The sequence below is a fragment of the Nerophis lumbriciformis genome, linkage group LG24, assembly GCF_033978685.3.
Source record: "Nerophis lumbriciformis linkage group LG24, RoL_Nlum_v2.1, whole genome shotgun sequence".
In the NCBI taxonomy this organism is placed as follows: Eukaryota; Metazoa; Chordata; class Actinopteri; order Syngnathiformes; family Syngnathidae; genus Nerophis; species Nerophis lumbriciformis.
The window spans coordinates 12,855,867-12,869,895 of NC_084571.2; the positions used below are offsets into that span (position 1 = coordinate 12,855,867).

Consider the following 14,029-nt stretch of genomic DNA (forward strand, 5'->3'; position numbering starts at 1 on the left):
GGTTGTTAGGATTGGGTCATGACAATAATTGGTACTTTAACTTTAATATAGGTAAATGCTGTGCTGTGTACACTTCAATGTATAACTAATGGTCATATTGACCTGATATACTCATGTTGCCCACCATTTAAGTTGGAGGCCAGATTCCTCCATTGACTGTAGTTTGGAAACCTCTGGTACAAAAACTCAAAATCCGGTATCCAATACCGTTTTTTTACGCCTGAACTCTTCATTTCATGATTGACAGATCATCCAATCATCGTGCGGAAGATGAGCGTAAAGACCAGCCAATAAGTTGTTTAACAACACTTCATAACCGGACTGGGATTTCACTAAACATATAGAGATACATGGTTAATTTATATTTTCTATTAAGGTTCAGTTATTTGTCCTTAAAAACACAAATCTTGGACGTCAAAAACTGTTGTCATGAATTTCAAGCACAAAAACAAGTTGCATAAAAACGATGCAAAGGTAGTCAGTGTGAAAAAATAGTCTATTCTTCTACTACTTCTTGAAACATTGTGACAAAAATAAGATCTGGCAAGAATTCAGTTGAGGTTGAGATTATTTATGACACATTGACACTTAGTCATCGTAACAACTGAGTTTGCAGCGGAAGCAAGAGTTGGTTAGTCCTATTTTTTTACCCTCCAACACAACACAAATCCTCCAAAGTGACAGTGTTCCCAATTCGCTAGGTGTCACCGCCAAGTCACGATTGAAAGTGCAATGTGACTTCCCCTCCCCCAACTCATCCTCCTTTAAGTTTGCTTCCAGGTTGCAAAACTTATAGACGAGGTTGTCTCGTCCTAATTAGCACACATCTAAAAGTTAAATGAGAGTCCCAGGTGGCTAACGGTCGATGTTTACGTGCGCGTGCAGATGGTGCCGTGCTCCAGGAAACTCTTATAAAATCCTCTCTTTAGTAAGAATGAATTCCCGTGTCCTGAAATGACGAGCTGACGTCAAGGGGGAAAGGCAACAGGAGGATTCAGTAGATTGAAATGCGCTTTACATGAAAACTAGAATGTACAATTCCCGTAGGATTTGAGTGTGAATGCCTTATGTGCTCAAGCCGGACAGGTTTGTATAATGCCCATTAATTTTCAATGGGGGGAAATTCCTGGTAATCAGGGAATTTTCAAATTCGGAAACATGCTGGCTTGAATGTCCAGGGCGAGTGGAGTTTGTGGATGGTGGAACGGTTCGAATCGGTTGAGAAATGTGGGCTATGGAGAGGTTTGTATATTGCCCATTCATTTTCAATGTGGGGATATTCCTGGTAATCAGGGAATTTTCAAATTTGGAAAACATGCTGGCTTGAATGTCCAGGAAGAGTGGAGTTTGTGGATGTTGGGACGGTTCGAATCGGTTGAGAAATAGGGGATATGGAGAGGTTTGTATATTGCCCATTAATTTTCAATGTGGGGAAATTCCTGGTAATCAGGGAATTTTCAAATTCGGAAAACATGCTGGCTTGAATGTCCAGGACGAGTGGAGTTTGTGGATGGTGGGACGGTTCGAATCGGTTGAGAAATGTGGGATATGGAGAGGTTAGTATATTGCCCATTCATTTTCAATGTGGGGAAATTCCTGGTAATCAGGGAACTTTCAGATTCGGGAAACATGCTGGCTTGAATGCGCAAGGCGAGTGGAGTTTGTGGATGTTGGGACGGTTCGAATCGGTTGAGAAATGTGGGGTATGGAGAGGTTTGTATATTGCCCATTAATTTTCAATGTTGGGAAATTCCTGGTAATCAGGGAATTTTCAAATTTGGAAAACATGCTGGCTTGAATGTCCAGGAAGAGTGGAGTTTGTGGATGTTGGGACGGTTCGAATCGGTTGAGAAATACGGGATATGGAGAGGTTTGTATATTGCCCATTAATTTTCAATGTGGGGAAATTCCTGGTAATCAGGGAATTTTCAAATTCGGAAAACATGCTGGCTTGAATGTCCAGGACGAGTGGAGTTTGTGGATGGTGGGACGGTTCGAATCGGTTGAGAAATGTGGGATATGGAGAGGTTTGTATATTGCCCATTCATTTTCAATGTGGGGAAATTCCTGGTAATCAGGGAACTTTCAGATTCGGGAAACATGCTGGCTTGAATGTGCAAGGCGAGTGGAGTTTGTGGATGTTGGGACGGTTCGAATCGGTTGAGAAATGTGGGGTATGGAGAGGTTTGTATATTGCCCATTAATTTTCAATGTTGGGAAATTCCTGGTAATCAGGGAATTTTCAAATTTGGAAAACATGCTGGCTTGAATGTCCAGGAAGAGTGGAGTTTGTGGATGTTGGGACGGTTCGAATCGGTTGAGAAATATGGGATATGGAGAGGTTTGTATATTGCCCATTCATTTTCAATGTGGGGAAATTCCTGGTAATCAGGGAACTTTCAGATTCGGGAAACATGCTGGCTTGAATGTGCAAGGCGAGTGGAGTTTGTGGATGTTGGGACGGTTCGAATCGGTTGAGAAATGTGGGGTATGGAGAGGTTTGTATATTGCCCATTAATTTTCAATGTTGGGAAATTCCTGGTAATCAGGGAATTTTCAAATTTGGAAAACATGCTGGCTTGAATGTCCAGGAAGAGTGGAGTTTGTGGATGTTGGGACGGTTCGAATCGGTTGAGAAATGTGGGATATGGAGAGGTTTGTATATTGCCCATTCATTTTCAATGTGGGGAAATTCCTGGTAATCAGGGAATTTTGAAATTTGGAAAACATGCTGGCTTGAATGTCCAGGAAGAGTGGAGTTTGTGGATGTTGGGATGGTTCGAATCGGTTGAGAAATGTGGGATATGGAGAGGTTTGTATATTGCCCATTCATTTTAAATGTGGGGAAATTCCTGGTAATCAGGGAATTTTCAAATTCGGAAAACATGCTGGCTTGAATGTCCAGGGCGAGTGGAGTTTGTGGATGGTGGGGCGGTTCGAATCGGTTGAGAAATTTGGGATATGGAGAGGTTTGTATATTGCCCATTCATTTTCAATGGGGGGAAATTCCTGGTAATCAGGGAATTTTCAGATTTGGAAAACATGCTGGCTTGAATGTCCAGGGCGAGTGGAGTTTGTGGATGTTGGGGCGGTTCGAATCGGTTGAGAAATGTGGGATATGGAGAGGTTTGTATATTGCCCATTCATTTTCAATGTGGGGAAATTCCTGGTAATCAGGGAACTTTCAGATTCGGGAAACATGCTGGCTTGAATGTGCAAGGCGAGTGGAGTTTGTGGATGTTGGGACGGTTCGAATCGGTTGAGAAATGTGGGGTATGGAGAGGTTTGTATATTGCCCATTAATTTTCAATGTTGGGAAATTCCTGGTAATCAGGGAATTTTCAAATTTGGAAAATATGCTGGCTTGAATGTCCAGGAAGAGTGGAGTTTGTGGATGTTGGGACGGTTCGAATCGGTTGAGAAATGTGGGGTATGGAGAGGTTTGTATATTGCCCATTAATTTTCAATGTTGGGAAATTCCTGGTAATCAGGGAATTTTCAAATTTGGAAAACATGCTGGCTTGAATGTCCAGGAAGAGTGGAGTTTGTGGATGTTGGGACGGTTCGAATCGGTTGAGAAATGTGGGATATGGAGAGGTTTGTATATTGCCCATTCATTTTCAATGGGGGGAAATTCCTGGTAATCAGGGAATTTTCAGATTTGGAAAACATGCTGGCTTGAATGTCCAGGGCGAGTGGAGTTTGTGGATGTTGGGGCGGTTCGAATCGGTTGAGAAATGTGGGATATGGAGAGGTTTGTATATTGCCCATTCATTTTCAATGTGGGGAAATTCCTGGTAATCAGGGAATTTTCGAATTCGGAAAACATGCTGGCTTGAATGTCCAGGACGAGTGGAGTTTGTGGATGGTGGGACGGTTCGAATCGGTTGAGAAATGTGGGATATGGAGAGGTTTGTATATTGCCCATTCATTTTCAATGTGGGGAAATTCCTGGTAATCAGGGAACTTTCAGATTCGGGAAACATGCTGGCTTGAATGTCCAGGGAGATTGGAGTTTGTGGATGGTGGGACGGTTAAAATCGGTTGAGAAATGTGGGGTATGGAGAAGTTTGAATAACACTGAACGAGTAACCTTACTCTTGATTTTTAAACAGTATTTAATAATGGCATCTAACTTACTTACAGTCTACAACTTTGTCAAACGACATAAAAAGTGTGTGTTAATCACAAATATTACCATCCAGGCTTAGGTCAGGCTGATTACATCATTAAAAACTAATCAAATATACTGCAAAAGAAGAGACTCATAAAAACTGATGAAAAATACATTTATATTTAGTGCTAACTAAATTATATCCATCCATCCATCCATTTTCTACCGCTTGTCCCTTTTGGGGTCGCGGGGGGTGCTGGAGCTTATCTCAGATGCATTCGGGCAGAAGGCGGTGTACACCCTGGACAAGTCGCCACCTCATCGCAGGGCCAACACAGATGGACGGACAACATTCACACTCACATTCACTCACTAGGGCCAATTTAGTGTTGCCAATCAACCTATCCCCAGGTGCATGTCTTTGGAGGTGGGAGGAAGCCGGAGTACCCGGAGGGAACCCACGCAGTCACGGGGAGAACTTGCAAACTCCGAGTGATTGGAGCACATACTTGTTTGTCACAAAAAAACATTCATGAAGTTTGGTTCTTTTCTGAATTTATCATGTGTTTACTGAAAATGTGACTAAATCTGCTGGGTCAAAAGTATACATACAGCAACATACATTATCAATTTTGGTGATGTACAAAAGTTACAATCAAAATAGCTGCCTCAGTGGCCTTGTGGTTAGAGCAGTGGTTCTTAACCTTGTTGGAGGTACCGAACCCCACCAATTTCATATACGCATTCACCAAACCCTTCTTTAGTGAAAAATAAAATGTTTTTTTTTTTCAAATTCAAGACAAAGTTATATGTTTTTTTTACTGGTGCACAAAATGAACCGTTCATAAACATCACCTTGTTCAAAGAACACAACCAACACAGTGCATGAACTCACAACAAATTACACACCTGCAAATCAGTGTGACTTCTGTTGTTGCCCTATCCATAATATGCCGATAGGGACAAGTTTTTATTTACACGATGAGTCAGGTGTGTCTTGACCTCCGTTAGAGTGTCCGCCCTGAGGTCGGTAGGTCGTGAGTTCAAACCCCGGCCGAGTCATACCAAAGACTATAGAAATGGGACCCATTACCTCAGCATCAAGGGTTGTAATTAATAATAATAATAACTGGGATTTATATAGCGCTTTTCTAAGTACCCAAAGTCGCTTTACATGTAGAACCCATCATTCATTCACACCTGGTGGTGGTAAGCTACTTTCATAGCCACAGCTGCCCTGGGGTAGACTGACGGAAGCGTGGCTGCAATTTGCGCCAACGGCCCCTCCGACCACCACCTATCATTCATCATTCAATTCACCGGTGTGAGTGGCACCGGGGGCAAAGGGTGAAGTGTCCCGCCCAAGGACACAACGGCAGCGATTTTTGGATGGTAAGAGGCGGGGAGCGAACCTGCAACCCTCAGGTTTCTGGCACGGTTGCTCTACCCACTACACCAAAATGCTCCCCTCACCTTCCAGGGGTTGGAACAACAGGATGGGTCAAATACAGAGGTTAATTTCGCCACACCTAGTGTGTGTGAGTATCAGTGGTACTTTTAAATTACCTTCATGGCATGGCCTCTTAACTTCATATGAGTGATTATGATTGACAATGACTGTTGACTTTTCTGAGCTCATTTAAATAGGGCTCATGTGATGCAGTCATTAGACTCGGTTACAAACGCAACAATGGGAAAGTCAAAGGAACTCTGAAAAAAACGAATCATTGACTTGGACAAGTCAGGAAAGTCACTTGGAGTCATTTCTATTCAGCTAAAGGTCCCAAGAGCAAATGTGCAGACAATTGTTCGTAAGTATAAAGTGCATGGCACAGTTTTGTCACTGCCACTATCAGGAAGAAAACGCAAGCTATCACCAAAAAATTGGTCAGGATGATCAAGAGTCAACCTAGAACCACCAAAAAGCAGGTCTGTAATGAATTGGAAGCTGCTGCAACACAGGTGTCCACAGTCAAGCGTGTTTTGCATCGCCATGGACTGAGAGGCTACCAAGCAAGGAGAAAGCCCTTGCTCCAAAAGCGACATCTTAAAGTTTGTCTAAAGTTTGCTGCTGATTACATGGGCAAAGATAAGACCTTCTGCAGGAAAGTTCTGTAGTCAAATGAAACAAAAATTGAGCTGTTTGGCCACAATACCCAGCAATATGTTTGGAGGAGAAAAGGTGAGGCCTTTAATCCCAACACTATGCCTACAGTCATGGATGGTGGTGGTGGTATTATGCTCTGGGCCTGTTTTGCTGCCAATAGAACTGGTGCTTTACAGAGATAAATGGCACAATAAAAAAAGATAATTACCTCCAAAGTCTTCAGGACAACCTAAAATCATGAGTCCGGAAGTTGGGTCTTGGGCGCAGTTGGGTGTTCCAACAGGACATTGACCTCAAACACACGTCAAAAGTGGTAAAGGAATGGCTAAATCAGGCTAGAATTAAGGTTTTAGAATGGCCTTCCCAAAGTCCTGACAGTGTGGACAATGCTGAAGAAACAAGTCCATGTCAAAAAAAACCAACAACAAATTTAGCTGAACTGCACCAATTTTGTCAAGAGGAGTGGTCAAAAATTCCACCAGAAGCTTGTGGATGGCTACAAAAGCGCCTTATTGCAAAGAAACTTGCCAAGGGACATATAACCAAATATTAGCATTGCTGTATGTATACTTTTGACCCAGCAGATTTGGTCACATTTTCAGTAGACCCATAATAAATTCATAAGAGAACCAAACTTCATGAATGTTTTTTGTGACAAACGAGTATGTGCTCCAATCACTCTATCACAAAAAAAATATGAGTTGTAGAAATGATTGGAAACTCAAGTCAGCCATGACATTATGTTCTTTACAAGTGTATGTAAACTTTTGATCGCGACTGTAGTTAAAATTCGAGGCCTGCATCAGTATCCAAACAAGACCTCAAATGATTATGTGGACATGAACATGACATTTATGAAGAGCATCATACATTTAATTATCAAACCAATTGCATACATTTATAATGTGTCATTCCCAGGGGGCGTATACCCAAATTACATGAAAATTGCTCAAGTAATACCACTTTACAAAGGTGGAAAGAAGCATTAGTTCTCCAATTACAGACCAATATCACTGCTTCCACAGTTCTCTAAAATCTTCGAGAAATTGTTTGCTGTTAGGTTATTAATAAATATAATATTTTAAGCAATAGTCAATATGGATTCCATCTCAATCACTCAACTGCAACAGCAATAATTGATTTGGCGGTTATGATTATTAAATATGTTTTCAGCTGCAATAGGTAAAAAACAATATTTAGTATTTCTGTAGACCTTCAAAATGCATTTTCATAAGCCCCATCATAAATTAATATAATGTGGAATAAGAGGAGTGGCTCATGAGTCGGTCCAAAGTTACCTGAAAGACATAGAAGAGTTTGTGGAAGTTAACAATTGTGGAGTACCACATGGTTCGGTCTAGGGCTGGGCGAGGTATCGAATATACTCGATATATCGCGGGTTTGTGTCTGTACGATATAGAAAATGACTATATCGTGATATTTGAGTATACATTCTCACGCAGTTGCTTTTGACTGCAGGCATTACACTACAGGCTTTTCTCACTCTTTCTTACATATGTCACATACTGTCACGCGTGCAACATCATACGCTCTCGCCGAGCAGAGAGGTAGCGGCATGGGTAACATTAGCTGTGGTGCTAGCGGAGCGAGGCGAGTGGTAACACGAGAGAGAGAAGGTGCGAATCTGGTAACAAATGAAGGAATAATTATTTCCCAAGAAAAACAGCATCGTCTGGCGGTGGTTCGGCTTCAAGCGGAAAAGATGTTGAACAGACAACCGTAATATGTCAAATATGCGGCAAAAGCGTTGCTGCAAAAAGTAGCTGCACTGCTAATTTGTAGCATCATTTGAAAAGTCACCTGCTATAGAATAAAGAGTGCTTGAAACTCCGCATGTCAACATCTCCGGCTGGTGCCACACCCACAAAATGCCCAAATGTCCAGATCAACACCGTATGAAAAAAATAGTCAACGACAGAAGGAGATAACGTCCGCAGTAACCTACCACATAGCGAAGGACATACACTATTCGATTTCCTTATGTAACCTTGTTTTATGGACCTGCCTTTTTGTGATGTTAAGTTCTTGCTATAATCTGTCATACAGTATATGCCTTGAGCTCTTATTTTGAAGGTGCTAAAAGCGGAAGTGGTGTGACACGTTGTGGTGAAGCTGAGTTTTTGAAGCGAACAGAATAAAGTGGTCCTCGTGTAAAACTGGAGCCTCCGTGTTTGTTATTTTATAGTTTTCTACAGTATAGGCGACTGCTATAAAATATCCCACCGCTTCCACCAATGTAACCGAGGGTTCATAGCAGTCGCCTATACTGTATAAAACTATAAAATAACAAACAAGGAGGCTCCAGTTTTACACTGGGACGGTATAGCTCGGTTGGTAGAGCGGCCGTGCCATCAACTTGAGGGTTGCAGGTTCGATCCCCGCTTCCGCCATCCTAGTCACTGCCGTTGTGTCCTTGGGCAAGACACTTTACCCACCTGCTCCCAGTGCCACCCACACTGGTTTAAATGTAACTTAGATATTGGGTTTCACTATGTAAAGCGCTTTGAGTCACTTGAGAAAAAGCGCTATATAAATATAATTCACTTCACTTCACACGAGGACCACTTTGTGCAGCTAATTTTTATTTGACAGTTATTGGAATATTTTGTGTGACATCATGCACAAAAGTGCACTTCATTTGTTTTAAACTATTGTAGTGGCGTTCTGTACAAAAAGTGCACTTTAATTTAGTGTTGTTTTGATATGTCATCTTAGTGACATCATGCACAAAAGTGCACTAATAGCTTGTTTTAAAATGTCTCTGACAATCTTGCACTTTCTGTTTTGGAAACTACATGAATGTTTGTGCCACTGCTTAATAACTGTTTGATAAATACAGTTTTGGTAAATTGACTTAGTTGTGATTTCCCTCTCTGCATGAAAGTTTAAAATGAGCATATATTAATGCAGTATGAACAAGAAAGTTTTAATGTAGACACATAGAATCATCATACTGGTGTGATTATATGTATCAAGTGTTCATTCAAGGCTAAGGCAACATATTGAGATATATAACGTGTATCGTGACATGGCCTAAAAATATTGAGATTAATAAAAGGCCATATCGCCCAGCCCTAGTTCGGTCCTTATTTTTAAAGACAAACCTTGAGGTTTTTTATTGTAAGTCTCGACAATGAAGTTACTATGGAAGCCTGAAAAACAAAGTAAAGTACATTTTATGTGCACATGAAGTGCACAAACGTGTCCGAATCATGTTAAATAACAATTACAGTCTAGTATAAACTAAAAAAGAAACTTCACCATAAATGATAGAGGTTGGCTTGTATGCTACTAGCTTAATGCTAACGTTCAGTGGAAGATCACATTGACAGGTTAGTGAAATTTAGCATTAGCATACAAACAGTTAAAAATAGGATTATAATGGAACAAAACTGAGGGCTGTGAATCACCACACGATTCGATCCGATGCTTGGGGGTAACGATTGGATTCATAATCGATAATTGATTTTCAACGGTTCTCGATTCAAAATATATAAATTTGTAATAACATTAAGTGCCAGTTCTATAAAAAAAAACTACATTCCTCCATAAAATACATAAACAGCTCTGATCAATTTCGATATTACTTAAAAGAAAACTGGTTTTGTTCAATACAATTCTACCCAAACATTTCATAAAGTCAAATACGAATAAGGCAACAAGAGAAGTATACAACACTTCTCTCTTCTAAAGTAAATATGTACAGCAGATACATAGATCATCTACATCTACAATATGATTTGTCCGAGTGGCTGGAAAGGACAGATGGGGAAAAAAAAAAAGTTTTTTAAAAAATCGTATAAGAAATGTTACAAATAAGAATTGCGATTATTCTGAAACTCTATCTTTTTTCACACCCTTAATATATATATATATATATATATATATATATATATATATATATATATATATATATGTCTTAATTAGATTATCCAAAAAATAGTGCTCGAAACCATGGTAGAGCGCAATATATGTATGTGTGGGAAAATCATCAGGAGATTTTAAAAATCTCCTGATGATTGAGGGAACCCCTCATGAAACAGGCCTGTAGAGATGAAGTAGTCTTGTGATTTTTCTTCCCACACATACATATATATATATATATATATATATATATATATATTATGTATGTGTATATATGTATATATATATATATATATATATATATATATATATATATATATATTATGTATGTGTATATATGTATATATATATATATATATATATATATATATATATATATATATATATATATATATATATATATATATATATATATATATTATGTATGTGTATATATGTATATATATATATATCCATCCATCCATCCATTTTCTACCGCTTATTCCCTTTGGGGTCGCGGGGGGCGCTGGAGCCTATCTCAGCTACAATCGGGCGGAAGGCGGGGTACACCCTGGACAAGTCGCCCCCTCATCGTATATATATATATATATATATATATTATGTATGTGTATATATGTGTATATATATATATATATATATATATATATATATATATATATATATATGTATGTGTGGGAAAAAAAATCACAAGGTGGCGGGGCTCTCCCTTAGAGATAGGGTGAGAAGCTCTGCCATCCGGGGGGAGCTCAAAGTAAAGCCGCTGCTCCTCCACATCGAGAGGAGCCAGATGAGGTGGTTCGGGCATCTGGTCAGGATGCCACCCGAACGCCTCCCTAGGGAGGTGTTTAGGGCACGTCCGACCGGTAGGAGGCCGCGGGGAAGACCCAGGACACGATGGGAAGACTATGTCTCCCGGCTGGCCTGGGAACGCCTCGGGGTTCCACAGGAAGAGCTGGACGAAGTGGCTGGGGAGAGGGAAGTCTGGGCTTCCCTGCTTAGGTTGCTGCCCCCGCGACCCGACCTCGGATAAGCGGAAGAAGATGGATGGATGGATGGATATATATATATTATGTATGTGTATATATATATATATATATATATATATATAACTTTGTACTACTAGACTAGTCTACTGCTCTGCACTCTGTGCTGACTACATTAGCTTGTTGCTCGAACCTCAAACTCTAATTTAAGAAAAATAGCATATTCATTGTTTTGTGGAACATGATCGGCAGCACATATATCACCAGAAAATGGACGTGTTACCCTCCCCCTATTGCAAACTCTTTAACTTTACTTGTGGTCGCCCCAAATTCACTGATAGCGGACAGCCACAAGTACAGTATATGAATACATGGGCGGAACTGTTTAGTATTTTATCTTAAAATGTTATGATCTGGCTCATTGGAAGATACACACAATGAGAGACGCTCCACAACAAGTGAATATTAGAGGGCTAAAGGTCATAATTGTCCCAATCAGAAGGCACTGCGCTCCGGGGGGTCCCCTCATTTTTCTATTGCCAGTTGCCGTGGCTGATGTTACGGGTGTTTTTGTGTTCTTGCAGCAACACGACTGAGGCTGGCGGGACATACATCAAGAAGTGCTGCAAAGGCTTCTGTATTGACATTCTGAAGAAGATAGCCAAGTACGTCAAGTTCACCTATGACCTGTACCTAGTAACCAATGGCAAACACGGAAAGAAGATTAACAATGTCTGGAATGGGATGGTGGGAGAGGTAAGAGACTGACATAACGTGCTATATTCTTCTCACATGAATGATTACTCTCCATGCATAATTATCTTTGAAGACCGTTTTTTAATCCCAAAGTGAAGTCCCGGTGGTCAATTGAAGGCTTTTATTGCCGTCTATATCTTTAATAGTAGACATTATCCAGTGACTCTGATTTGATGGAATGTTCATATTTGCATATTGATTCTGTGCCATTCAACAAGTGGACCTATGATGATTTTAATCTACATTTTAAAACACTTCCTCGCAGTCTAGACCAGTGGTACCACCTCAGAGAATACTTGGCTAACCCTCTAAGTACCGCCGTAGTGACCATCATTAAAATACGGTAGCGTAGTAGGCTTAAGTGTTTGTCAAAAACAAGGAAGAGGTTTTATTTAACCAATGCATCTAAATGTATATAGTGTAAGGCCACTGTAACATTACACATAGTTTGAACAGTAAGACTGTTTGATTATGGGAAACTAAAACACTGTACGGTCCTTCAATCAAGTGATCCGTTGGCGTACCACTAGTGGCACGTGTACCACAGATTGAGAATAACTGGTCTTGGTGTGAAGTTTGAATTTTATAAGCCAATTTTTAACATAACATAAACATATAGATTCACCCGGTCACTACATTAGGTACACATGTACACTCACCAATCGATTCAGACTCTGCATTTAGATAAACGGTGTAATAATAAAATGCGGTAAAACTTCCTACGTTCAGTATTACCATTTTAAATTATGATGATCGTAAAACCGTGATATTAACACTTTGATAAACTTACAAAAACACTGTTTGAATATGGGAAAATAAAACATTGTACGGCCCTTTTATTCAAGTGGTACAGGTCCCACAGTTTGAGAATCACTGGTCTAGATAATATATGTGCTTTGGTGTAAATTTAGAAGAAATTTTGCTTCACAGTCACTTTTATAAGCCACTTTTTCAGACAAAATTTAAGTTTGCAAATGAAACCACACCCCACTTTATCCAAAAGTATCATCTTGTATCTTGTGAAAAAATACACTGTTTAATGATATTTATTTTTTACAGATATGGTCAAAAATACACTTCATAAACATTATATAGATTCACCCGGCCACTACAATAGGTACACCTGCACACCTTTCAATCGATTCAGACTCTGTACTGATAAACAGTCTAATGATAAAATGCGGTAAAACATCCCACGGTTAGTATTACTCTTTTAAATTAGGATTATCGTAAAACCGTGATAATAACACATTGATAAACTCATGACCGGCGTCGCTGCTAATACACAGGAGAGCCAGCCCTAGCTAGCTTCAATGCTAACATGAAAAGAAGAGTCATTACCGTCTTTCTCCATTTTAAAAACAACATTCCCCAATCTAAACTTATACAAACAAATTACCGTCTGAGCAATAAGATATCAAATTGTGTACATTAAACCTACAAGCTGTGCTCTCCTAGCACGGAGAAATTGAGCGGTACTCAAAGTGATTCTACAACAGGAAGTCAATTTGCATGACGTCACATAAACTTGACGTGACACACCCAACACACATTTTTTTATGTTTTTTTAATCATTAATAAAAAACTGATGATTGAAAAACTTTTGCAAATTAAAACAAAATGAGAACAAACAGTTAAACACACAACTAAAAATTATAGGGCTCTTAAGTAGTAAGTTCAATATTATTATAGACATTTTTTTCTATATATTAAAATATATTGTTTGACACTTTATTTAATAATAAAACTTGGTTTTATGTGTGTCTCGGAAGGCACAATACATTGATAAAACGTTGATTGTACATAAATGTCCTTTAAAACTGACTTTGGAACAACATTGCAAAATAGTTGTATTTGTAAATTGAGACAACGTTGATGTCTAATGTTGGATCCACGATGTTGGTTTGAGAAATTACCAAAATTCAATGGTCAAATCAACGTCAGAACCTGACATTGATTAAACGTCGTTAAAAAGCATGTTGTTTCAACGTTGTATATGTGTTGGAGAATATTGGCAAGGAAATGAACAAATTTCAATGGTCAAATCAACGTCAGAACCTGACATCAAATAAACATTGTCAAAAAGCATGTTGTTTCAACTTTGTATTTGTGTTGTTGAATATTGGTTGGAAAATAACCAAAATTCAGTGGTCAAATCAATGTCCCAACCCAACATTGATTAAA

The 14,029-nt window shown here is 39.4% G+C and overlaps 1 protein-coding gene across 3 annotated transcripts in view; it reads left to right on the forward strand.

The window, feature by feature from the left end:
- The window catches only part of grin2aa (glutamate receptor, ionotropic, N-methyl D-aspartate 2A, a), a 486,150-nt gene that overhangs the window by 351,249 nt on the left and 120,872 nt on the right, over positions 1-14,029 (forward strand). For all 3 annotated transcript variants that reach the window (XM_061981593.1, XM_061981594.1, XM_061981592.1), the window contains one exon: positions 11,674-11,845. In XM_061981593.1, the coding sequence (XP_061837577.1) occupies positions 11,674-11,845 (172 nt within the window). The remainder of the gene's footprint in view (positions 1-11,673; positions 11,846-14,029) is intronic.